A 16,366-nucleotide genomic window follows, 5' to 3' on the forward strand; every position below is an offset into this window, starting at 1 on the left:
CATGAAGAGTGGCAGGAGAACCATGGCCGAGACAAGGAAGCTACCCAGAAGCGGCAGCCTCATAATTTACAGTGAAGAATTGGCCTAGCCAGAGGAGCAGCATGGGAAGGAGGAAGGCGGCCGGAAGTGGCAGCCAGCTAACCTGGTAATCTGCCCCTGGTCCAGATAAGGCAGTGGTGGCAGCACCAGAAGATCTCAGGCCGGCCAGCCAGCACTTCCGGCCTCCTTCCTTTGCTCCTCCTCTTGCCAGACCAACTCTTCCTCCCACTCGGCTGTGGTGGCAGCATGAGGTGGGAAGGTAAGAGGTTCGTTTGGGGAGGAGGATGTGGGGTTTGGCAAGGTCTAGGGGGAGTGAGGGTGGGAGGATTGGTGACAACCAAGGAGCTGGGGGAAGGCAGGGTTGGCAAGCAAAGCAAGCCAGAGCGCAGTCCTTGGTATTTAAATAAAAGCTGAGATTGTTAGGATTAGGTATCAGTTATTAGAATCTGCTCTGAAGGGCTGCCAGCCAGTTGAAAGCAACTCTCTCCCTGTTCTCTCCAGGAGCCAAGGCACTGCTGAGGAACTGCAGCTATGAAGGCACCGTGGAATTCCAAGTGGCCAGAACGGAGGAGGCAAACCCAAGGGACCAAACACGCTGCCGCTCTGGGTAGGTGGAAGTTTGACAGTTGGCTTTACAATAAAGACAAAGGCTGGGGTCGGAAGTGACACCACCCCTCTCTTTCAGGTGTGTGGTCTGTTCAGAGTCTAGCAAACAGTTACCGGCTGGGACAGAGGAAGAAAACCTTTCAGAACCGGAGCAGCACAAAGGTGAGAGAACTAGATATTGAGACTGATACACAGCCGACTGGCTGGGGCTCGATCTGGCTCAGTTCCTTCATATGCTTTCCTGTAAGCTGAAGCTGCTCTAGGGTCTGGGCATAGAAGCCATGTGCCCTGGATTCTACTTTATTTTTAAAATTCAGCTGCACCCTCTTGTACCAGAACCATATATGAGTGTGACATGCAAATGTGAGACAATGATCTGATTATATGCATGAATTCCATAGGATTGAACAGATTAGAAATTCTAACTTGACTGTCACATGTTTTTAAGCAGAATTCAGTCCTTCTTTGTCCAGTCCCCCCCATTTTAAATGTATGAACAGTATCTACAGAGGCCTCAGAAACAAGAGAGACATTTGCCCTGATCCAGCACGCTTCCATGAGTGGGCACGTATCATGTGTGAATGTGTATGTTGCCCCTATTGGAACAGGCTCTGTGCATCTCGAGACACATCCATGGCTGCCGCTAGTTGTATGCAACTAGAGCTGGCTTTGGAATTTTCCTGAGAATATCCACTTACCTTTTAAAAATATTTTTTAAAAACAGGTTTCTTCTCCTTATAACTGCAAAGTATATAAAATAATTTACATAGTGCTTTTAAATATTCAAGGCACTTCACTTACTCAGGTGTTGCCAGCCTTTTTGAGCTTGTGGGCACATTTGCAAAATAGAGAAACCACACACATACCACTAATAAGCACACACTGCAAACTATTCTATGGGATACCTAATTTTTTTGAAGATGGGGGGGGGGAGAGACCCTGCAGGTGCCAGGAATGGCCTATGAAGGGTGTATTCAGGGGCTGCCAGTATATCAGTTGCAGGTGTACATATGTGTCAGCAGCTGCCTCAGGTCCCAGCTCACAAAGGACCAACGCCAGTTGCTCTTTATAAACAAAAGTCTTTATTGTGGTTCATTGTTGGTTTGACATCCGTGGCTCGCAGCGCTACGTCTGAGTCCTTAGACCGGCGAAGTCCCGTCTGAATCCGCCCCTCCTTTACACCAGTTCAATACCCGAGCTTTGCTCCACCTCTTCCTTTCCTCCCTCTGCTCCTTTCGCCTCCGGGTCCTCCTGCCCTCTGGGGTCCCAACCCTCCTGGACTCTTCGGAGGCGGATTCTTCTGACTCCTCCCCCTGTCTCCGGCGGGCTTTGGGACCTGGCTCCCAATCCGGATTTTCTGCTGTCCCTCACGCCTCTACATTTGAACTTGGCGCGCGCGCCCAGCCGCCCACTTTCCTCCTAACGGCTACACTGCTCCCTTCACTGCTTTCTCCTTCCGGGAGGCTGGACAGCCCTGCTCTCTCCTCCGCCCCTCCACTCTCTGACGGAGGCGTGGTCAGTCCTGCCTCACTCCCTCCTCCTGCAGGAGGAGGCTTTTGTTCTAATCTGTGGGCTTCTTCCCCCCCCCCCCCCCCCGCTGCGCTCTGGTGGGGAAGCTACCCCTGATTTCCAGCTGCCGCTTGGCGACTCCCCACTGGCCCCCCTTGCCCTGACCCTGGGGGCCTCCTTCTGGGAATCTTCTGATTCGCTGGAGAGACTCAGGGAATCTCTCTGGTCACTGTCACACCCTCCTGCGCTCCCCTCCGATTGTTCCCCTTCGCTCTCCATCTCCTCCTTCTCCTGTGGCTCAGTCCCTGAGCCCCTGACAATATGCAAAATATTTATACCCACTTTTTATCCAGAAAGATTCCTAGAACAGCATCCAGATAAATAAAAAACAGTATACAGTGGTACCTCGGGTTACATACGCTTCAGGTTATATACACTTCAGGTTACAGACTCTGCTAACCCAGAAATTGTACCTCGGGTTAAGAACTTTGCTTCAGGTTGAGAACAGAAATCGTGCTCCGGCAGCAGCGGGAGGCCCCATTAGCTAAAGTGGTGCTTCAGGTTAACAGTTTCAGGTTAAGAACGGACCTCCGGAACGAATTAAGTACTTAACCCGAGGTACCACTGTACTAAGCTATGCCAGCTCTTTGCATTTTCAAAGTGCACAAGCAGTGACTGCTCAAGAATTACAAGCTAGAAAGGTGACTGAATATGAAAAATGCAGCACTAGAAAATGTGCACATAAGCATAACTACAACAGTGAGTCTTTCAAGGTAAAAAAAAAGTTGGCTTTGCTGAGTACAGAGTTTTGCATTTTCCCCCGTTTTGGAATATGCAGACACCAGGTGATGCCCCAAGCCCCATGTCTCGCTGCAGTGGCCAGATCTGATTCAAGAAAGTGTTCTTTTTCATCTTGCATCTGAGCAGAAAGCTTTATCATAGCTACATTTCCCACTTCTAAGCCAGAAGCTGCGCATGCCCAGGAACTGTCTGCCATGCCACTGTTAAAAAGCCAAAGCCTTTTTCTCATAAAAGGAATGTCATGGCAAAATGCATATGGCATTCTATCCCTGATTCATATCTCATCTCAACCACAAATTTGTCGGGTGGCCTTAAGCAAGCTGCCATCTCCTGCATTCAGGCTTCCTACTTACAGCTGGGAAGACTAGTTCTGGCCTACTTTACAAAATTGTAAAAATTACTCAGCTAATGAATGTTTAAAGCACTGTGGATCCTAAAGTACTATAGAGGTGCTATTACTACACACAGAATAGTCTTCCAGGGCTGTGTAGCTACCCTGTTAATTTCCAGGCTCAGGTGTCACAGCACTGTGAGGCAAGGAATGGCCAGAGTGAGGAATCAACTCTTTATTGTCGAAAGTACACTTACAATCTAGGGAAAGGCAGGTCTATCAGTCCTACGTCTCTCAGCTCTTCCTAGGTGTGCACCCAATGAGGCAGTTGGCACAACAGAGAAGCTCCACTCCCAACCTCAGTTTATGGATCTTCCCCACCTGAGCTGCACATGGGCAGGTGAAGACTCCACCTGCAGGCAACCTGTTTGTGAGCCAGTGTGGTGTAGTGGTTAAGAGCGATAGACACGTAATCTGGGGAACCGGGTTCGTGTCTCCGCTCCTCCACATGCAGCTGCTGGGTGACCTTGGGCCAGTCACACTTCTTTGAAGTCTCTCAGCCCCACTCACCTCACAGAGTGTTTGTTGTGGGGGAGGAAGGGAAAGGAGAATGTGAGCCGCTTGGAGACTCCTTAAAGGGAGTGAAAGGCGGGATATCAAATCCAAACTCTTCTTTCTGCTTCTCCCTCTTCAATCCTCTCCTGGTGCTGGGAGCCAGTGGAGCAGGAGGAGGAGGTGTGGAAGCCCTGGACTCTACACTAGCCTAACTGTTCTCCCCCTCCTCTTGCAACTGTTCTACGTTCTCCGTTCCTGCAGCTCCTGCTGCCTCTGCCTCTCTGCCTCCCTCAGATCCCTTCTTGCCAGTCAGTCTCCAACACCCCTTCCTCTGGTGTGTACTCATCAGAATCCAGCCAGTCCCTCACATCAGGATAGACTATAGAGACCCTGCACTGGCCACCTCACTTGCAACAACCACTTAGAGGTTTTCTCTACAATCAAGCAGTGTATAAATTTTATGAAACCAAAAAAATGTCTTCTATTTCATTGGGAGACCTCAAAAGCAAACCAGTAACTCCCACCCAGATTGTCATCTCCCTGTTCCTGCAAATGCAGTGGCACTGAATTAAACTGGTTTGAGATGCTTGCCTTTGTTTGGGGCAGAATGTGGTAGAGAAACACAGAAGGGAATCCCTAGGTCTGAGCAACGTTTGCAACCTCAAATAGGAATTAATTGCCTGCTCTAGGCTAATGGGCATTGTTGCTGTCTTTAATCTCCCACCATCAGGATTTACTGAGCCAGGGCTTAGCCCTGGAAATAGCTTTTAAATGCCAGTGCTTGGCTGCAGCACATGGGAAGTTGTATTGAAGGAGGGAGTTCCTCACCTTCACTTCCAGTAACAAATTGCTGCTGCCACAGGGCTGTCAGGAGTCTTGCACCCGGGAAAAAACATTTTTCAAACAGGCTGTCCAAGCAGCTGCTTTGGCCCAGCTAAAGCTGCCCAGGATAACCTCTCTCCTCTTCCACCTCCCCCCCCCAGATGGCGAATGGCAGCAGGTTCAGGGTCGTTTCCTGGCTGTCAACTTGACCTCCATGAGCAGTGCCTGCCCCAAGAGCCCGGAGGGACTCTCCCCCTGTGCTCATCTGGCTGACGGTACAGCAGACCTCATCCTGGTGCATGAATGCTCAGCACTCTCCTTCTTGCGACACTTGACTCGGCACACCAATGGCTCAGACCAGGTATGGAGAAAGCCTCTGCCTCCCCACAGAGCTGGGGGCAGAACCTAAAAGGCCAAGCCTCTTTCTGACAACTGCAATTCTGCCCATGTAGATGAAAACTCAAATATGCGTGAAACTCAGCACCCTGTACAACAGGCATATATTTATTCCTGCTCCAGAACTGAAGCCCCCTATTTGACACTGGAGGTCAACTCTTTATTTTAGAATTTGAACATCTTTTGAGGCAAAGTCTGAAGCCCCTGGTGGAGGGTTGAAGTGGTAGGGGGGGTACAGAAAGGGGCTTGAACACATTAAAGTGGCAGTTGGAAATCCTGTCGGAATATAACCTGAACACAGGAGACTTTTCTAGGCAACTACATTGTCCTGTCTTAAGCAAAATGAGGAGAACTATGCCGTCAGATGCAGGGGACACCTTTCCTTAACAGCCCCTCCGACGATTTCTTTCATCTTGGGCCCCTGGGGCCTCCTTTCTTTAGTTAACAAAGAGTATCCTCCATGCATTTAAATGGTGAGGCCACGGAAGCTTAGAGTGGGGCTCTGCTCTCGTGGCACCACTGCCCAACTTAGGTTGGTAAACACACAGGATTGGGCCTTTTCCATAGTGGCACAAAGGCTTTGGATCATCTTCATCCGAAAGGTATCCTTGGTCCCTTTCCATCTATTGCTAGGGGATGGTGAAAGCTAGTTTTCTTCTGGGCTTCTAAAAGTGGCTGAATTGTTCCGGTCATGATACTCCTCCTTCTGGTATTTTATTCCACTGCAGTGCCTTGAATTGACATGATTGTGTTTTCTTACATATTCTGCATGTAACTTTGGGGGCTCCCAGGTCAAAAGGCAGTATTTTAAATAAGGGGAGGAGCCACAGTTCTCCTTCAGAGCATGTGCTTTTGCACGAAGAGCAGCCAAGGAAATGCAAAAAGCATATTGGGTATTAAGAGTTGCAAAATGCCACCTGCCTAAGTTCTTGGACAGGCTACTACTGCTAGTCGACAGCCTTGGGCTGAAAGGACCTCTGCTCTGACAGTAGAAGGCAGCTTCATACAGAGCTCTGCTTAAAGCCGCAAACGCTTGAGTTAGAGCTGGAGAGGTTAAGACTCCTTCTGGTAATGCCATGAGCTTCAGAGATCAGAGGGTTAAAAAAAAACCCTTAAATGTGCTTTTCAGTTTGACCTGCCTTTTGTGAGTGTGTACCGGGTCCGGGCTATTCGTTTCACCTCAAAAGTGGAAGACCATAAGGATGGAGAACCGGTTGTACGACGACGCAAGGGGCTGTGTGGGGGGCAGTGTCAGGAAGAACCACCCACCAGCTGCTGGACCTGCGATGGTGAGACCCTGCAACATACCGACATCAGCGTCAGGTAGGTTGTCTGGATAGTTGTGGCAAATATTCTTCTGCTGTACTTCAGGGGCACAGGTGTTAGTAGAGCAATCTACAGACAGCACTTAGAAGCTTGTGAAAGAGACTTCAGTGCCACACAGACATAGACAGAAGTATCAGAGCAACAGCATGTGATCAGAACTGGGACTGGCAGGCTAAGAACCAGTAAAAAGCTGATTGTGGCCCTTCCACAAAGTGTAGCCTAGTCAAGCACAGGCATGGAAGTTGCCAAAGATGCTTAGGGAACTGGACAGCTGTTATACAGCAGTCTTCCTTCTATCCGGTAGTGCTGCTAATGACTCTTTCTGTCCTTCTCTCCACAGAGTCCATGGGAGGCTCATCCATCTCTTTGCCCGTGGCATCGAACAGGCACCCTGTAGGCTTCCTGCTGATCCAAGAGAGGGTCAAAGCTAAATGACAGCGCAGCCTGTGACTGCTGCTAAGAATCTACAAGGCCATGAACACAGAGGAGCCACTGCCTAAGCATTGTTGGGGAATAAATTCCAGACTGGTATCTCAGGACCTGTGAGTAACAGTGCAGCTCCAGAGAAACTGTAACCAGACACTGCTGCTCCACGTTCAGATTTGCAGAAGTGCCACCTCACACCTGCCATTTTAGGGTGCTGACCCTAGAGAGGAACAGCCCATGGTGCTCTGCCTGCTGTGCAGATACCAAACCCCAGTGTCCTCCTGGTCCTCATCACACTGGAAATCAGTTGGCAGAATAAATGAATATCTAGCTCAGCAGTGCAGAACCTCTGACCTGTGGGCCAAATTTAGTCTGCCAGGCTACTTCCCCCAAACCACCCCTCCCTGCCCATTTGTTCATAGACAGAAGTGGTTTTTGAGTCCCCCCTCAAGCCACTTGAAATAAATGCAAGGACCACGGTCTCCTTGTAACAACTTCCATTTACATACCAGCATCATATATAAAACTGAGAAGCAGTTTGAACAGGAATGTAACAAGTAATGCAGCAAAAGCAGAGCTAGTGCAATTGAAAGAGCAGCTTGTGTAGCTGGAACAGAGGGCAAGGGTGCTGCCTCCTGCACCACCACAGACTTCCCCCATAGAAAGGAGCAGAAGTTGAAATGGGACACCTGGCCCAGCTGCAGCCACAGTCTAAGAAGGAGCGAAACTAAAGAGGCAGAGCCCACAGTAGAGAAGATGACAAGGCCCACACCTAAGTGCAGTGGATGCTGGAGGAGTGCACTGGTGTCCAGGGCCAGCAGGTGGTCCTAGGACAAAAACCACCGTTTTTCAGGTGTAGGCAGCAGGAGCTGGGGCAGAGATCCCTTTGCCCAGCCTGGTCAGCTTGGCTTCTGCAGCGAAGAGCAGCTGTCACCCCTTCATACAAGCTACCCAGTTGGAGGTCACAGCTTGTGAGGATTGACCCAGCGGTAGGTGCCTTCATACTGGAACCCCACCTTCTTCATCAGCTCATCTGCCTCTGCGGGGCCACGGCTAGAAAGGAAAAAGGCTCCCCATTAGTAATTCTGGTTGCAGCCAATAGCGAAACCATCTGAATGCTTTAGACTGAAGTATACTCTGTGGATATGAGCTGAATTTGTAATGTAAAAGTTTTTCTAAGTTGGTTTTGATGCTGTATGGATGAATGCATACAAGACTTAACATATACAGTGGTACCTCTGGTTGCGGACGGGATCCATTCCAGAGGTCCGGCCGGATCCAGAGTTTTTCGCAACTGGAGAGACTGCTTCTGCTCAAGCATGTGGGGGAAAAACCCAGAAATATACTTCTGGGTTTGCCACTTACGTATCCCGAAGTTTATGTAACCAGAAGGATACATAAGCAGAGGTACGACTGTATACATGTATTTGTCTTGGAAGACACTTTGTGTTTGGTAGTTGTTTTTACAATTTTAAATGAAGTTGGTTTAAAAAAAAATAATGCTGGATGCAGTTGTTTCCTACTCAAGGCTTTTTACATCTATAGGCCAAATGCAATTGTCTCCATCCCTGAAACAGCATAGCAGCAGCATTGATTATGATCAAAAGTTGACCAGAATCCCTTTTTTCCCCATTTTCAGACATTTATGTATTGTATATAAGTACTAAACACTACCCCCCTTTGCTGATTTCTGGGTATCATACTCACTTAGATTAGCACCCCACATCAACTATAAACATGCACTCAAAACACAGGTAAGTGTAGAAGCGCAGATGGCAGCTCCCTTTCCCAATGTACTAATTAACTGAGCCAGGATGCCTGGAATTCTGCCATTGTCTCTACCATTGGACCAGCTCTCCTCCCGAGTCACTGGGCAGTTCCCACCATCTGGGGATCACTGGGGATCCAAGAAAGTTCACCATACACTACAATAATCACATTGGAGAATATATTTTCCGCTCAGTTCTGCTCAATTTGTAGGGTGGACAGTACCACAAGGCCACTCCCAGAGCCCCCACCGCACCCCACTACCCAAAGCCCAGTAGGCAAGGAAAGCCTGCTGGGGGTGCAAAAGGGAGGGGAGAAGAAATAAATGGACAGGAGGGAATGGTGGGGGTTCCCCACTCTTTATTTATTTATTCCTCCTCCCGTGTAAAGTGGTGGTAGTGTAAGTAAAGTGAATGTAAGTCGCAGGCCCACTGTTTCTATTAACCAAATAAAATTAATTTGGTCAAATCTTAACACAAACTGGATTAATTTTAATCAAGTTCATATATAATAAAAGAGCATATAAAAACACAAGCTCTGAGACCCTTAACACAATTTGAAAAATTTATTCCGCATAATGGGTAGAGGGGAGAAAGGATTAGTTTCTAAATAGTACCTTATTATTGCTTAATGTAACTTAAAGACCTACGGAACCCCTTAAAAAGATAGGGGAACTATATATTGGCACACAAATTGGAATAAAATATTGGCACACAAGGATTGGAATAAAATATGGGTGTTGTGACCCATATTGTGAGGGATATCACACTCCTTGCAAATGTCAAAAATGTTTTGTTTTGTGTTACCTGATGGTTGGAGGGGTTGCAATAAGCTTGGTACATTTATGTTGGAAATGTAAATTGATGCAAGGTTTTTGGAATTTAATTTTGACAGAAATGATTAATATTACTAACAAAACTATTGTTGTCCAAAAGTAACATTACTGAATATTTTTATGATACTGATGTAGATATATTGTCAAAAGAATTGGTCTTATATGTTGTTGGCAGCTCGAATAATAATTGCAACTCAACGGAAAACAGTCCCAAACCTTACACTGGATTCTGTTATCACTCATTCTGGAATGTGGCCATAATGGAGGAAATTATGCATCACTTCAGATTTCAGCAGGGAATGGAACCTCCAGACACTTTTAATATGATTTTGCCTTCTATACAGTAAAAACATGGTTTTCAAGATGACCCTCGTCACAAACCTGGCAAATCTGGAACTAGATTGATAACACTAATAGTTTTCACTTAGACTCTGTTATCTTAACCCAGAATGTGCAACTGTCCTCATTCTACATATCTATTATATAGTTTTGTTCTCCATGTGTTAATTTTCACATGTTGTTACAATTGCTCTGTCTGTTTTATATACATGTAAGACAAAGTTTTTTTTAATTATCTTTTTTTACCAAAAAAGAGAGAAAGCCTGAGGGCCATGGCCAAGCCCATTAAGGAGGAGGGGGCAGGAAAGGGGTTTAGGGGGCTCATATGCAGTGTTCAAAACACCCATTGTTCTAGGCACATTTTGCAACAGGGAATTTCGTTAGCAGTTTCTGAGCTCTGGGCGCAGTACTGTGCCTGAGATTTCAGATTAAAACTGCAGAGTGGAAGGAAAGGAGGACATTTTTCTGCCTCCCCACTTCCAGCTACTCTCTTAAGGACTGGAGAGGACACCCTGTGAGGGGGGTGGGCAGGGGAAGGACTAGACCATGTAAAACATGAACACAATATTTTAGCTGCAGTTCATTCATTTTCAGCTTTGAATTCTTGTTATAAAGAAAAAAATGTGCCTAGGCATTCTGTTGTTGTGCCCATAACCGAGGTTTAAGGTGCCATTTCACTCCTAGCCTTCATGTCTGAGTTTCTAACACTGCCCTTATGCACATGTTGACAGCCATCACCAAGATCTCCCTTTGAAACCTCAGAGTGATGGGCCAACCATAGAGCCTGCTTTTAAAAGAAACGACTGCCATATGTATTTAAGCTCACCCCCCTCTCTCTCCCAAACTCACCTGCCGTAGCAATAGGGAATTGGTTTGGTTTTCTCTGCCTCAGTCTTATGGAGCAGCGGAGTGAAAATTCGCCAGGCCTCACGCAGCTCATCACTGTGGGGAGGAGGAAAGTGCTGGGTTGGGTTACTGAACTCTGAAGAAGTTATCTACCTTAAACTGCAGTAGTAGTTCAAATATTTTTCAGTCATCATGTCTTGTGCCAGAGGTGGGAAACCCGGTCCAGGGGCCTCATTAGATCTGGCAGGGGTCCTCATTTGGCACATGAGGTCCTCTTACTCAAACCATTCTCACTTGTCCCACATATGTAATGTCAGCTGTGAGGCAGATAAAGGCACAGCTGCGAACAGAGCTCAAAGTGGACTCCTGCTGATTCCTTAGCAAGTCGTGCCTGCAGACAGCAAGTCCCACTTTGCCTGTTTGCAAATGGACAACACAGGGGAAATGCCCATTTGCACCTGTGGATTGAATGCAAACCGTGCCTGCCAGCAGATCCCCCCCCCAATATTTTATTCAAGTTGGTACCCCTGGGTGCCAGCATGTACCTGCGCACAAAATGCATCTGACTCCCACAGAAAACATCCAAGATGAGGCGCTCATAAGCATCTGGGAGCTTCACATCCTGTAGAAAGGAGACAGGAGCAAGAGGTTGAATGTGCTGTGTACCTCGATGTACCTCCACTTTTTGAGAGGGTGCCTTCTATTCCTTGTAACTGTCACTGGAAGGAAAGAATTTGAGAAGCAGGCAGGACACCTCCTGAGCAGAACACTAAAGTGCTGATCCCATATGTCTTTTCTTCAACATAGTGGCTGCCACACAAAGCAACAGACTTGCATGTCTGAAAATGTGCCAGCAACAGTCTCACTTTCCAGAAGGCAGAGAGGGTGGGTGACAACCGCACCCCTCAAGCCTCCAGACCCTTGTGGTCCCTGACAAGCTGAGCACTTCTACCCCTCTACCGCCAGTACTGCTCATCTCCTCCTGCTACCAATCCGCACACTGTCATGCTTCTGCTCAAAATAAAGAAACAAAATTCCGCAAGGTCTCCAATAGGTCTGCCATGCACCTTTAACAACTGTGGAAAGGAAGCCTCTTTTACAAAATTGTTATTACTCAAGCACAGAATTTGGGAGTTTCCTTAGCCTATAAAGAGAGAAACTCTTGGTAATGGTACCTTGTAGCGGTTGCCATAGGTGAGGTCCAGCTCAGATTCTTCTGGGTTGAAGAACATGCCTGGCTTCTTGGTCATCATCTTGGTATAGACGGCCTCATTGGGCTGAACACGAATCACCAGTTCATTGCGCTTGCACTGGCGCTGGAAGATGTCGCCCGGCACCTCCCGGAATTGCAGTCGCACCTCAGCCTTGCGCTCATTCAGTGCCTTGCCACAGCGCAAGACAAATGGTACTCCTGGGAGAAGCAGGTTCAAGAGGGAAAGAGACAGAGACAAGTTGGGACTCGTGATCTCCCCCACCAGTAGGCCTGGCACCCCAAATCAAGGATGTCCAGGCGTTGGTCCTTTACCCCTCCCTCTTTCCCTCCCTCCGACTGTACTCACCATCCCACCGTTCGTTGTCCACGTAGAGGACAGCGGCAGCAAAGGTAGGGGTGGTGGAGCCAGCTGGGACTGTGGGGTCATCCAGGTAGCCCTTCTGAGCCTCCCCTTTGCCAGAGGGATCTCCCACATACTGACCAAGCACCACATTCTCAGGCTTCACCTCTGAGATACACTTTAAAACCTTCACCTGGCAGAAAGACATGAACACCGTCTCAGAGCCTCACGAACTACCAAAAGTGATCTGAAAAAGGTGTGGTGTGTGCGTGTCTGTGTCTGTGTGTCTGTGTGTGTCTGTGTGTGTGTGTGTGTGTGTGTGTGTGTGTGTGTGTGTGACTGTGGGGACTCAAAGCTAAGAACTCAGTATTAACATCAACTGCTTACTTCTGGGCAATTTCAAGATTACAAGTTTCAGAATCAATCTCCTACATGGAAATGGCAGCTGTTAATGTGCCGCGCACATTTCTCCAGTGGGCACTGGGTTCCTGTGGCATGTACACATGGCAAGACACACGTGCACCAACCATTCATGACTGAGTCCCCTGCGTGAGCACCATTTCCCACCTAGAAGTGACAACCACACAGAAATTTAATCTTGGCTGAAAATGCTCTTATGAGTACCAGGAAAGGATAGAAATCCTGTGCCCCAAAATAACTAGCCTAGTTCTGACAGCCAAAGGTGCTCAGCCACTATGGGGCACCAGCGTCTCCACTCAGGGCTTGTGAGCAACACCTTTTCTATTTTGTTTTCTTCTTGTGATCTAAGAGGATTTATATACCACTTCAACCTCATCATCAATGACCCATCATCAATAAACAGTTTAAAAACCAATACAGTATACATGTCTGAGTAGGCTTGCCTAAGCAGAGAAGTTTATAGTAAGTGTCAAAAACAGTACAACCAAAAGGCCTGCCTAATGTTAATTCTGAAGAGAGTGGACCTTCCCAAGGCAAGCAGGCAATTCATTTCCAATTTGAAGTGAAGGAAGGCAGACACAGAAACAGTAACTTGCTCAAGGACATTCAGATCAGAAGTGCTGGGTCCAAATTCTAGTTCCCATCTGTGACTCAGTCCTAGACATGCTCCTACCTTCTCATCACGCACATCATTGGAATTGGTAGAGGTTGGTTTCTCCATGGCAACCAGGCAAAGCATCTGGAGCAAATGATTCTGCATTACATCCCTGCAGAGGTGGCAGAAGGAATCAGTATAAGCTACAGGAACAGTACTGAAATCACCAGTCATGCCCCTCTCTCAGTCATCACCATCCCTATGTGCTTCCTGCTTCTGTTTCTGGTGGCCTGGTGCAGCCTAACTGCGAGGTTTCCTTGTATATCTGCACACAAGCAGCGTCTTGAAAGCAAATGGGGTGACTGGAACTGGGGCCCAGACAAGCATGAGGATCAGCAGAAAAACCCATGTGGCTGTCCCCTGCAGCAAGGCAGTCTGTGCACAATAAATTCGACAGGAGCACAAAAATCATAGAAAGCTGGGTTAGGTGGAGAATTTCAAAGCCAAACTATGTTTTATCTGGGCAGATATGGGGTTTCTGCTTCATCTGTCATCTGAGTGAATTACAACTCTGTGGAATTTTAGTGCCACATCTGTGGATCACTGTAGTGGTTTGCACACCTCAAACACACTAAGTAAATGATTCTACACCCTCCCTCCCTCGCCCTGTCCCCCCACTCTCTCACCGGATAATACCAAACTCATCAAAGTAGCCACCCCGTCCCTCAGTGCCAAATGGCTCTTTGAAGGTCAGAATGACACAGGCAATGTTGTCACGGTTCCAGATGGGGCTGAAGATCCGGTTTCCAAATCTGCAAATGAAGGGGGAAATGACCTGAGACTCAGGCTGAGGCTGCAGGGCAGAGATGCCCCAGCTGAGCAGCAGAACAGAAGGGCTCCACCAAACACTACTCCAATGGAGACCATACCCTGTCCCTAATCCACTTGAGAAGGTGCTTTATTGGCACAAATTTGAAGAGACTTTTGAAGCACATGGGTAGAACCAAGCCTGAAGGCATTTGTCAGAGGACTGAACAAAAAGTGCCTGCTTGAGCCCAGGTAGTTGCTGCCGAGGTCCCATGTACACCCACTACCACAGCCTTTGAATGCTGTCCCCCAAACTCCTTGTTTTACCTGAGCACCATCAGGTTCTGAACCATCTCCTTGCCCAGGTAGTGGTCAATGCGGTAGATCTGGTCTTCACTGAAAAGTGCGGAGATGTGATTCGACAACTTGTCAGAGCTTTCCAAGTCCTTGCCAAAAGGCTTCTCCACAATGACACGGTTCCAGCCCCTGGAGAATTGGGAAGCAGAAGATGGCAAAGGCCAGTTTTAAATGTGGGGTGTTACAAGCTGGTGTGGGGGTGTGAATCTAAGTGAGTCCTAGAGCCCTCTCCTCATACTGCACATGCACATACACCCCCCCCCCCGAAAAGATATGTGAATCAAGCAGATTTTCATAGGTGTGAATTATGTTTCTTTGCAATATTTATTCCATTTTTATCGGCCTTCATGAGGTTCAAGGTGTTTTGCAGAGCTCTGAAATCCTACACCAGGATAACCACAAGTCTTGCTCAGCTCTTCTCCAGTTTCCAAGGTCACCAGTCACAGCTGATGCATTTTCAGCCATACATTTTCAATCCATTTCCCCCCACCAGATTATTTCCTCCTGCCAAATGTTTTCATTAGTTTTCAATATAGCAAAATACAGATTCAACCAACATAACTTGTATAACCAATGGGTAAGGAATGTATGCACATTTTACAATACTCCTCCAGTTTATTTAAAAATAAACATTAAAAGCACAGAATCTCCAGATATCACGGCCCATTTCAGTGATGTGTTCAACAGTTCTGCCTTTAGCAGTTCTCCACAGCAGGCCTTCCACCACCAATTCTCAAACTGTCACTTTGAGATGGTTTACAAATTGGTTTTGAGGCACATGAATATCAGCTCCCAGGAGCGGCTTCCTTGTGAGAGCAGTGCACAGAAGCCTACTTCTGGGAAGTATACTGGCCAGTACCATAAGCTGGGATTTCGGCAGCTCCAAGACATGCCCCTCTGTTTCTTTCCAGAGTGCACTTCTTCCATGTTACACAAGCTGCTCAGTACATGTGAGGGATCTGCATTCACACGGATCAGGTATAAATCAGCTCTGAATGAACTGGTTTGGGGGTTCCAGCTTCAGCTCCAGGGAAGATGACAAGCTAACCTGATTGCTCCGACCTCCTTCCTCCCCATTTTAGCAACTTGAAGCCATCCATGAGCAATTAATTACTCCAATAACTAAAAGCATAAGAGCAAAAGAAAACTGCTGATAAGCTACTACTTTGAAGTGAAAGACAGAGCTATAAATCTACCTACAGAGGAAGGTAGAAAATCTACCCTCCCCGGGGCTAAGATCCAAGATGTAACTGAACGACTGCAAGGAATCATAAAACCCACTGACAAATACCCCTTCCTCTTGGTTCATGTAGGAACCAATGACACTGCAAGCAATAGCCTCCAGAAGATCAAAAGAGATTACGAGGCTCTGGGCAGGAAATTGAAGCAATTAAATGCACAAATTGTCATCTCATCTGTCCTCCCAGTTGAACGACGTGGCCCAGGGAGAGAGGGGAAAATAGTGGAAGTGAACAACTGGCTTCGCAAATGGTGCAAACAGGAACGGTTTGGATTCTTAGATCACGGAATGCAGTTTCTTGAAGATGGACTTCTGGCAAGCGATGGGCTGCACCTCACAACGGTTGGGAGGAATGTTTTTGCAAAAAATCTCAGAAACCTCATCAGGAGGGCTTTAAACTGACTAATGTGGGGGAGGGAGACAGTGCTCCTGAAGGTAGGAGTCTATCAATTGATGAAGATGATCATCCAAATGTCATAGACCGAATGGAGCAAAGAGCATGCAGACCTAGTGGTGGGAGGAGAAAATCCTTAAATAAGAGACACGGGGGAATGATTAATGGACTTCAATGTCTGTACACTAATGCGCAAAGCATGGGAAATAAACAAGATGAGCTTGAGCTCCTGGTACAGCAAACTAAATATGACATAATAGGAATCACTGAAACCTGGTGGGATAAATCCCACGATTGGAATGTAATAATGGAGGGATACAATCTATTTCAAAGAAACAGACCAGACAAGAAAGGAGGAGGAGTGGCGTTATATGTCAGGGATGTGTATACCTGTGAAGAGAT

General features: G+C 47.3%; 1 protein-coding gene and 1 pseudogene across 3 annotated transcripts in view; one reads left to right on the plus strand and one right to left on the minus strand.

The window, feature by feature from the left end:
* LOC114587308 (ceramide kinase-like) overlaps nucleotides 1-9,633 on the plus strand; it is a 34,997-nt pseudogene extending 25,364 nt beyond the window's left edge. The window contains exons 9-13 of the transcript XR_013391145.1: nucleotides 541-646; nucleotides 725-807; nucleotides 4,825-5,024; nucleotides 6,189-6,382; nucleotides 6,726-9,633. The product of XR_013391145.1 is annotated as a ceramide kinase-like (transcript). The remainder of the gene's footprint in view (nucleotides 1-540; nucleotides 647-724; nucleotides 808-4,824; nucleotides 5,025-6,188; nucleotides 6,383-6,725) is intronic.
* The window catches only part of G6PD (glucose-6-phosphate dehydrogenase), a 28,010-nt gene continuing 18,937 nt past the window's right edge, over nucleotides 7,294-16,366 (minus strand). For both annotated transcript variants that reach the window (XM_028711305.2, XM_028711306.2), the window contains exons 6-13: nucleotides 14,301-14,459; nucleotides 13,853-13,978; nucleotides 13,245-13,338; nucleotides 12,158-12,344; nucleotides 11,774-12,009; nucleotides 11,144-11,220; nucleotides 10,602-10,694; nucleotides 7,294-7,864 (exon numbers count right to left, since the gene is read on the minus strand). In XM_028711305.2, coding sequence (XP_028567138.2) covers nucleotides 7,774-7,864; nucleotides 10,602-10,694; nucleotides 11,144-11,220; nucleotides 11,774-12,009; nucleotides 12,158-12,344; nucleotides 13,245-13,338; nucleotides 13,853-13,978; nucleotides 14,301-14,459 — 1,063 coding nt within the window. In that variant the 3' untranslated portion in view covers nucleotides 7,294-7,773. The remainder of the gene's footprint in view (nucleotides 7,865-10,601; nucleotides 10,695-11,143; nucleotides 11,221-11,773; nucleotides 12,010-12,157; nucleotides 12,345-13,244; nucleotides 13,339-13,852; nucleotides 13,979-14,300; nucleotides 14,460-16,366) is intronic.

The sequence above is a fragment of the Podarcis muralis genome, chromosome 17 (assembly GCF_964188315.1).
Source record: "Podarcis muralis chromosome 17, rPodMur119.hap1.1, whole genome shotgun sequence".
Taxonomy (NCBI): domain Eukaryota; kingdom Metazoa; phylum Chordata; class Lepidosauria; order Squamata; family Lacertidae; genus Podarcis; species Podarcis muralis.